The sequence below is a fragment of the Oncorhynchus nerka genome, linkage group LG5 (genome assembly GCF_034236695.1).
Source record: "Oncorhynchus nerka isolate Pitt River linkage group LG5, Oner_Uvic_2.0, whole genome shotgun sequence".
Classification (NCBI taxonomy): domain Eukaryota; kingdom Metazoa; phylum Chordata; class Actinopteri; order Salmoniformes; family Salmonidae; genus Oncorhynchus; species Oncorhynchus nerka.
Window position 1 is genome coordinate 32,032,988 of NC_088400.1, and position 8,738 is coordinate 32,041,725.

General features: G+C 43.8%; 2 protein-coding genes across 2 annotated transcripts; one reads left to right on the forward strand and one right to left on the reverse strand.

The window, feature by feature from the left end:
- The first annotated feature begins 312 nt into the window (after positions 1-312).
- On the forward strand, positions 313-3,195 carry si:dkey-74k8.4 (L-asparaginase). Its single transcript, XM_029659596.2, has 7 exons — positions 313-820; positions 1,185-1,324; positions 1,419-1,514; positions 1,589-1,749; positions 1,865-1,948; positions 2,394-2,556; positions 2,737-3,195. The coding sequence occupies exons 2-7, from the start codon at positions 1,187-1,189 to the stop codon at positions 2,821-2,823; spliced, it is 729 nt and encodes a 242-aa protein (XP_029515456.1). The 5' UTR covers positions 313-820; positions 1,185-1,186; the 3' UTR covers positions 2,824-3,195.
- On the reverse strand, positions 3,061-7,766 carry LOC115129349 (fructose-bisphosphate aldolase B-like). The gene is made up of 9 exons (XM_029659595.2): positions 7,635-7,766; positions 6,768-6,880; positions 6,390-6,595; positions 6,012-6,066; positions 4,564-4,724; positions 4,261-4,344; positions 3,863-4,037; positions 3,554-3,753; positions 3,061-3,345 (listed from the first exon to the last, which is right to left on the reverse strand). The coding sequence occupies exons 2-9, from the start codon at positions 6,877-6,879 to the stop codon at positions 3,250-3,252; spliced, it is 1,089 nt and encodes a 362-aa protein (XP_029515455.1). The 5' UTR covers position 6,880; positions 7,635-7,766; the 3' UTR covers positions 3,061-3,249.
- Between the last annotated feature and the right edge of the window lie 972 nt (positions 7,767-8,738).

An 8,738-nucleotide genomic window follows, 5' to 3' on the forward strand; every position in this document is an offset into this window, starting at 1 on the left:
GCTTTGGTGGTAATCAACAATGTTTCAGTAAGCAGAATAGAACCTGGGCAATTCTTTTGGGAGTTATCTTTCAGTGAGATGTTATATGACATCTTCTGCTAACATAGCTGGCAATTTCTTATGGTCATAAATATGGTACACTTAATGTGAGTAATTGGTAACTGCGTATGTAGAGTGTGTCAACGTAGGCGTTGTGAAATAAGTGGGAGGATCAATATATGTATGGCAGCCCTTTCAGCTAATTGGGCAGATTGATTGCCACTCAAGACCGTTTCGCATTTTAGCTAAGCCTAACCCTTTTCCTAACCTTAACCTGCTGCTAGGTTAGTTCTCCTAAATTTCCACTTTAATTCTTCTAACCTGCCACGTTACTTATTCTGACCTGCCACGTTGCTTTTGATAAGCCACTTAAGCAAACATTGACCGTTCGAGGAGTGATGTTCTTTTTCTGCTGCAATTACCTCCACAAGGTACTAGCTAGCTAGGCCAGTTTGTCTCGCGACCAAGTCAACGGTTGTCACTAGTTAGCATAGCCACAAAGTCGTAAAAATTAATGTAATCTAAAATGTTAATCTTAATTTAAAATAGGGCATAAAGTTAGGGTAAAAATCAGATTTTAGAAGATACATTGTAGAAATAGGCGGAGTTTAGCCATAATTATGGCTAAAATCAGATTTTAGAAGATAAATTGTAGAAATGGGCGGGGTTTAGCCATAATTATGACTTTGTTACTGTGGTAACTAGTGACGACCCAAGTGGTCAACGGTCAGGTTGACCACCATAACATCAAGTATCGAGAGCAGCACTCAGCAGGCCGCAGGTGAGCCACGCAAGCAAGTGCAAGAATGTTATGTCCAATTCGAGTCTGCAATGGGTATTTGAGCTCTTACTATGCGTAAATACATTGTCAATTAGCTAGCTACTTTACTACAATGTTGGGGAATTAGTTCGAGTCAACACTAAAAAGTTGTCTAATATTAACTATTAAAGCAAAGGTTTTCGTAGGCCAAGCTACCTCTTAATATATTCCTCTTCCTACTGTATATCTTTTTTTTTATTAGATGACTAGCTGACTTTACTTAAAAAAACAAAAGTTTGATCACTCTGGGTTCATTTCATCATTGGGTGTAGCATATTTTATTGGCTACCACCCCATAAAGTCATCTTCTAAATCATCCTTGCAGAGATGGACAGCACACAGGACGGACCGGATATTGTCACCAAACCCATCATAATTCTGGGCACTGTTACCAGAGACAGAAGGTTTCTGCACTGGGTAGGCCAAGTGCTAAAGCTGAAGTGGCTGAAGAACAAGAGCCAAGAAGTGTGTTACCAAGTAGAAATTCCTATGGTTCATGAAGTTATTCTGACCTTTGACCAATAACATGACTGATGTTCACCCACCATCGATTTCTCAGGAGGTCAAAGTGATGATCGGGGAGCTGCTGCCCTCCTTCGCCTGTGGATGTGTGGAGAACAATGACTTCCTCTCCCTGCAGGAGATCCTGGAGAGGGTGAGGATTTCTTCGCCACACACAGACACCTTACACATTGTCTGAGAAACTCTCCCTCCCCCTTCCTCTCGCAGATGGATGTGAACTGTGGGGACTATGACGGCACCACCCCCCTCCACAAGGCCTGTGAGAAGGGCAGGCTGGATATGGTCAAGTACCTGATGGGTAAAGGAGCCAGCACCCAGCTCAAAGACCGCTTTGGATACACACCGCTTCACCTGGCCATCAAGAACCGGTGCAGTGTGAAGAGGATTTGCTTTTGTGATATGAATACCAGCTGACTGACAATTAAGCATACAATGGTGTGTCTGGAATGACTGAAAGTAATCCATTGTCATTTTTCCTTCCAGGCACTTTGACATCATCCGCATCCTGCGTCTGAAAGGAGCCCCTCTGTCTTTGGAGCTTGTGAGGATCGGGCTGGAGCTGATCAAGTGAGTCTACATCTTATCTAGTAGCTTGGTCACAGCATATACATCTTATCTGTCAGTGTCTAAGCAAAATGTTGTGCTAATCTTTAAAGATGCACTATGCAGGAATTGCGCCGTCAATTCCTGGTTGCTAAAATTGTTCACCTAATTTCAGTTTGTGACAAAGTACAGCATCGTCATACCATCTAAACTGCCTGTAAATATATTTTCCATGTCCAAAAACATTGTATTTCTGGCTGTTGTACAAAAAAGTAAAAGATGCTAAAACAAAAGTGTAGAAATAGCACAGAACAGATCTTAGACTTGCTGACAATGAGATCTACAATTAATTTCTTAATTGTCAGGGAGTTACATATTGCAGCTTGAAGATTGATTGGATATTTTCACACTATCTAGTTTATTTTCAATTGTAGATTGTGGGTACATATCCATTTTGTGTTTTGATCAGGGTTGTCCAGAACAAGGACTACCAGCTGTTGCAAGCCTGGTACCTGTCTGGAGTGAACCTGGACCAGTGTGACTATAACGGCCGTACAGCGCTGCACATTGCAGTCAGGCTGAGGGAGAGGACCATGGTGTCCAGGCTGCTGGAGTACGGAGCCACCCCTCTGGTACTGCCTTATCTGTAAATATGACAAGGGTTTGGCTGTTTATTACCAGTGACATGATAGCTGCAGTCCTGGGGCAGCACAAGGACTTCGTTAGCACTCAAATTGTTAATACCAATGTTTCCATTCCCAGTTCGCAATCCTTAAATTTAACTCCCCCGAAACCCTATTTGCACACTTCAGGAGAGTGACATCTGGGGTTGGACTGCAGTGGACGAGGCCCAGAACAACCTGCCCAGCATCCTGAAGCTGTTCCACCCCTTCACTTAGCAGTTCCCCAAACAGGCCCAGAACAACCTGTTGCACCTGGCCAACAGGATGATCTGACCACTTCCAGTGTACACCTCCCCAGGAAATCCATCCTTTTTAATCCAGCCAACAACCCTAGACAATAGAGTTCATTCAGTGTTCATTGTTATCATACAATGCTTTGCCTATTGATAAAGGATTATACTAACAATCCCCTTTAATGTTTTGTACCCAACAGCATGACACTTTTACAAAGGCTTTGTTTTGCACTGTTTATTTCATTTACTCCAGAGATTAACTTGTACAACTGGATCTGTCATTAGGGAATGTCAACATGGAAGGGAGGGACCAGTAAAACCAGACAACCCAGCTCAATAATTTCCTGCTTTGTGTGCAGGTGACAAATTTCTCAAGGTTGTGTTGTGCTCCTTGCGTCTGCCGTGCTCTCTAGTAGACATAGTTGGCTGTGTGCAGGGACTGCATGGAAGCCTGGTCATCGCTGCTGACCGCTGTGTACTTTCCCTTGGAGGCCAAACCATTGCTCTGAAATAAACATTTGTGATTTAGTAAGAGAAAAAAGGGGGGAAAGTATGCATTTCCAGAATGAAGCTTAGAGAAAGGAGACCATTTGAACCCAATTTATTTTAAGTAAAGAGGCCGCCACCATACAATAGCTTCCCAATGATATCCCTGTAGTCAGCACCTGTAAGTAAGTTGCCCACTCTACCCTAGAATAGCCCCACCATCTTACCTTGGCTCTGGAGGTGAAAGCGTCCTGTGCTGACTGCTTATTGGCAGCCTTGCCTTTCCAGGCGGCGAGGGCGGAGGCCTGGAGCGCACGGCCGTAGGAGAAGGAGAGCTTCCAAGGCCGGTGGAGGGACGTCTGGTTCATGGCGTTGAGGTTTTGGGTGGCTTCCTCTTCACTCTGACCTCCAGACAGGAAGGTAATGCCTGAGAGAGGGGGGGTTAAGCAATTTGGTGGAGAGTTAATTTTAGCGTCACCTGATCGTAACTAAATATACATGTTTTACTCCTTCAAATCCACCTAACCCGGGCTCACCGGGAACGGCGGCAGGAACGGTGCGCCTCAAGGCGGTGACGGTTGCCATGCCAACCTCCTGGGGGCTGAACTTCTTGGGGCAGGAGTGTCCAGCAGTGACCATGTTAGGCTTCAACAGGGTACCCTCCAGGTAGACGTGGTGGTCGTTCAGAGCCTTGTACGTGGCTGCCAGGACCTGGTGAGAAGGATGGTTTAGAGGCGTTCAGTTCAGCCATGTCAATTGGAATGTGACTAAGAGATTTGGGGTGATAAGTTTGTAATTTCGTGCTGTTAAAACAAGTCCGGCACTGGCTTTGTGAAAGAGAGAAATTGACAACTGAGAAATGTGATTCAAATAACAGTTGGTATTACCTGAAGGCCAACACAGAATTGAGTGTATAACAAGGTTATGAGCTCACCTTTTCAGTGACATACTGAGTGCGCAGCAGGTCATGGTCTCCGTCAGGCAAAATCTCTGGCTCCACGATGGGCACCAGGCCGTTCTTACGAGAGAAAAATAATTAACATCACGTGTACACACTTATGTAGAAAAACCTTACCATTAAGGAATTTCTGATAATTTGTTAGTTTTTGTGAAGTCAGGTACAGCAGTAGTACTGTACATCTGACAGTTTCCCCTGTGGGACATTAAAGTTGATCCTATCCTAGGGTACAGGGCACTATAGTTTTAGAAGGGAGAAGTTATCATGGCATGCACACACCTGTTGGCAGATACTGGCGTATCTGGCGAGGACATTGGCATTCTCTGCGATGGCGAGGGCCGAGGGGCAGGCGTCGGAGATCTTGAGCACACACCTCCATTTGGCGAAGTCGCAACCGTCCTTCTTGTACTGAGCACAACGCTCAGAGAGTCCATCAAGACCTGATGAGAGAAGGATGATAATTATACTGAACAAAAAATATAACACAACATGCAACAATTTCCAAGATTTAGAGTTCATAAGGAAATCAGTCAATTGAAAAATTCATTAGGCCCTAGTCTATGGATTGCACCTGTTTGGGAATACAGACATGCATCTGTTGATCAGATGCCATAAAAATTAATTAAAGCTAGGGCGTGGATCAGAAAACCAGTCAGTATCTGGTGACAACGATTTGCCTCATGCAGCGTGACACATCTCCGTCGCATGGAGTTGATCATGATCAGGCTGTTGATTTTGGCCTGTGATATGTCACGCCTCTTCAATGGCTGTGCGAAGTTGTTGGGATATTATCGGGAACTGGAATATCCGTCTACATGTCGATCCAGAGCATCCCAAACATGCTCAATGGGTGACATGTCTGAGTATGCAGGCTATAGAAGAACTGGGACATTTTCAGCTTCCAGAAATTATGTACAGTTCCTTGCGACATGGGTCTGAGCATTACCATGCTGAAACATGAGGTGATGGTGGCGGATAAAATGTCACAACAATGGGCCTCAGGATCTCGTCCCGGTATCGTGCATTAATTTAGCTATCAATAAAATTAAACTGTGTTCGTTGTCCGTAGCTTTTGCCTGCCCATACCCCCACTATGGGGTACACTGTTCATAACGTTGACATCAGCAAAACCGCTCGCCAACACACATGGGTTGCAGTTGTGAGGCCGGTTGGACTTAATGCCAAATTCTCTCAAATTATGTTGGTAGTACCTTAAGGTAGAGAAATGATCCTTCAATTTTCTGGCAACAGCTCTGGTGCAAATTCCCTTAACTTGAGGCATCTGTGGCATTGTGTTGTGACAACTGCACATTTTAGAGTGGCCTTTTATTTTAACAAGGTGCACATGTGTAATGAGCATGCCTTTTAATCAGCTTCTTGATATGCCACACCTGTTAGGTGGATGGATTATCTTGGCAAAGGTGAAATGCTCACTAACAGTGAATTAAACCAAATTTGAGAAACAAGCTGTGTGTACAGAATAGTTCTGAATCTTTCATTTCAGCTCATGAATCATGGGACCAAAACTTTACATGGTCCATTTATATTTTTGTTCAGTCTTTGCTTTCATAGTCATGCAACGCATTTTACTGTTGACGGTTTGCAATCCATCATGTCAAACGGATTCAATGTGGTCTTGGGAGATTTCAGGAACTGGTTTCAAGGTGTTTCAGATTTGACACAGGGCTTTATTAGAGTTGCAACAGAAATAAAGAGCGTAATCTTACCCTGTGTGGTAGTCTCTCCATCTGTTCCGTTCAGACCAGCTGTGCCTTTGTCCACCTAGAAAACAAATGTTCAAACTAGAACCCCGTTCCCAGTAGTGTGTAATCCTTAGTGTCACTATATGACATCCAATCTTGGTAAGTGAAGCCAGTAATTACTTGTTGGATGGATGGGCGTGTGGTCATAATTGTCTACACTCAACCAGTCTTATCAGTAGTATATGGGACGAGCGTCCTTCATTACAACTGCAGCATAGCCTCAGGTCCTGTCCGAGTACTTTTGAAAATACATACTTCCTCCCTGTCCTGTTTTCACCAAGCAAACTGTCCCAGATCAAGAATGGCATTCAAAAAGGGACCGGACGTTGCTGGTCTTCTCACCTTAATGCCGACCACGATGCCCTTGTCCTTGATGACCTGGGGGAAGAGGACACCCTTGTCCGACATCTGGTACAGCGTCTCGTGGAAGAAGATGATTCCGCCAATGCAGTTGGGGTCAACCGCAGAGAATAAGAGGTCACGGAAAGTCCGACGGTTCTCCTCGTTGTTCTCCACGTTGATCTTCTGCAGGCGCTTACCCATTGTGCCTAGTCGGAGAAATTATGGGAAAGAATGTAAGAATGACAGATACCTGTAGCTTCTTAACGCCTCCCTTCAGATGGCCAACAGTGCTACTTGCTGAGAAAATACAACAGTAATTTCCCACCTCGCCAAATCGCCCCGCCACCCACTCATCCATGCCCAGCGTTGCCTCCTCACCTGTGGACTCGTCTGCTGCTAGGATGCCCTTCCCTGGAGCCACAATCCTCTGGGCAATGTCAGAGAGCTCCTTCTTCTGCTCCGGAGAGAGGGATGGGAACTGGGTAGTCATCCTGTGGAGAAGAGAAAAGAGAACTCAGAACAGAATTCAATACATTAACCCAAATCCAGTTATGTACTCCAGTTAGTTCTGGTGGTTGTTAACGTGTTGCATAGTCTCAAACACTAACAGTACATCAACCACCAGGACCCTTCCCCCTCCCCAACTCTGTCAATATTTGGCTTGTCTGCAGTTTGAACTTTAGTCTGAAAGCTAATAAGTTACCTTCCCCCTACATAGGACAAATAGGTTCATAGTTCACTATAGAAGTCAGTCAAATCATTCACACCATATAGATGGCAAAGAGCCATCAAATTTGATCAGATTCAGGAGGACTCAACGTAAATATTTTTTAGAAGTTACACAATTCTGTGGCGTGTTTCACGCGCCATGCGTGCGCTCTCGAGTTACAGAAACTTTTTCGATTAAAAAAGTCAACATATCAACCTTGAAGAAAAAAAAATCTGCACAAGCGCGTACATTTACCATGAAACATTTAGCCTACAACGCATTAAAAAAATGACTAGAAGTGAAGAGCATAGGCTGCAGAGGTCCGCATACCGCATGGAGCCTCAAACATTGCAAACATCCAAGATATTCTTGCAACATCGGGTTGAAACATTGCAATATTCCATTGTAATATTTAAGAGCCTCTATTTTAAGCGTTGTAGCCCAGAAACAGAAACTCGTTTTGCCATTTATGAGCCTTTTCATATATAAGCTCATCGTGAAAATGATGCAAGTATGAAGATGAAAGTAAAACTTACTTGAATATATGACAAAGTTAACACCAATTGCAGAAAACGAATAGACAAATTGCCTCCCAGTAATTCGGAATAATTGAGAAGAACGATTTTTCGAAACAAAGTGCTATTTATCGGGCGGGTGACGAACGCTGAGTGATGTGGCGCGGGCGTGCATCCCCACTGGAAATGCTATTGGTCGAGGCAGTCGGGGGGGTTGCGTTTTTGTGTATAATGCATCTTTTGTGGACTTTGAGTTGTATCAGAACTTGAAAGTATTACTTCGAGGTAAAGGAACATCCCTCTGCAAATCCTTTGTTATACATAGCAGCATGCGTTGAGTGCATGATGATTGTGTGTGTGTGTGTGTGTGTGTGCTTGCCTGCATATAAATGCAGGTATTATATATATATACATATATATATAATAGAAGAAGAAAAAAATCACATGAGGAATAAATACACAATGAGCAATGGTAGCTTGGCTATATCTTTTCAGGTTTTCATACTGTCTTGTGTCTTTCCTGCTGTTGTGTATGTGTGTCTGTAGTCTGTTGGTATGTCTGTCTGTACATCTCTCAGTAATATGTCTGGATATGTTGGTTTGTGAATGGGGTTATCATCTACAATAGATCGGTGTCAAATGACAGAATCCACATTATGAAATGAACATGTTACTTGCTCCCCTGACTCTCAATGAATAGCTCATGTTTGTGTCTGTCTAGGTCAACACCTATTTGATATACTGCTCTGACAAGGTTCCTGTAGAATCATAAGGTAGCCTACCACTTTACAGCCGTAAAGGTCAACTGATACTGAAGTGTACATGTGTGCCAACCAAACTGTATAATGTGAATGGTGTATTGTTTTACTGGCTATAGACAGGAATAAACCTACATTCCTGTTCCGCCTCTATAGACATCATTCATAAAAGACAACAAAAACAACAAATGGGTGTGCCAATGGCATTGGGAGGGGGGGCGCTCTGCTACACAGTAGGGGCGTTGTGAATGACTGCATCAGACAAATGTATTTGAACCCCGGGTATGAGGTAAGCAGGGTGGAAAACTAACGCACAAGCTATTACAAATCAAGCTTACACAAGATGGACCATGGAACCGCCAACAAT

Excerpts from the sequence above, each read along its gene's own strand:
- LOC115129349 (XM_029659595.2), bottom strand. The coding sequence starts at position 6,879 with ATGACTACCCAGTTCCCATCCCTCTCTCCGGAGCAGAAGAAGGAGCTC. Across the intron at positions 6,067-6,389 it reads GCATCGTGGTCGGCATTAAG|GTGGACAAAGGCACAGCTGG; the intron begins GTGAGAAGACCA and ends TTTGTTTTCTAG. Across the intron at positions 3,754-3,862 it reads CGTTCCTGCCGCCGTTCCCG|GCATTACCTTCCTGTCTGGA; the intron begins GTGAGCCCGGGT and ends CCCCTCTCTCAG.
- si:dkey-74k8.4 (XM_029659596.2), top strand. The coding sequence starts at position 1,187 with ATGGACAGCACACAGGACGGACCGGATATTGTCACCAAACCCATCATA. Across the intron at positions 1,515-1,588 it reads TGCAGGAGATCCTGGAGAGG|ATGGATGTGAACTGTGGGGA; the intron begins GTGAGGATTTCT and ends TTCCTCTCGCAG. Across the intron at positions 1,750-1,864 it reads CACCTGGCCATCAAGAACCG|GCACTTTGACATCATCCGCA; the intron begins GTGCAGTGTGAA and ends TTTTCCTTCCAG.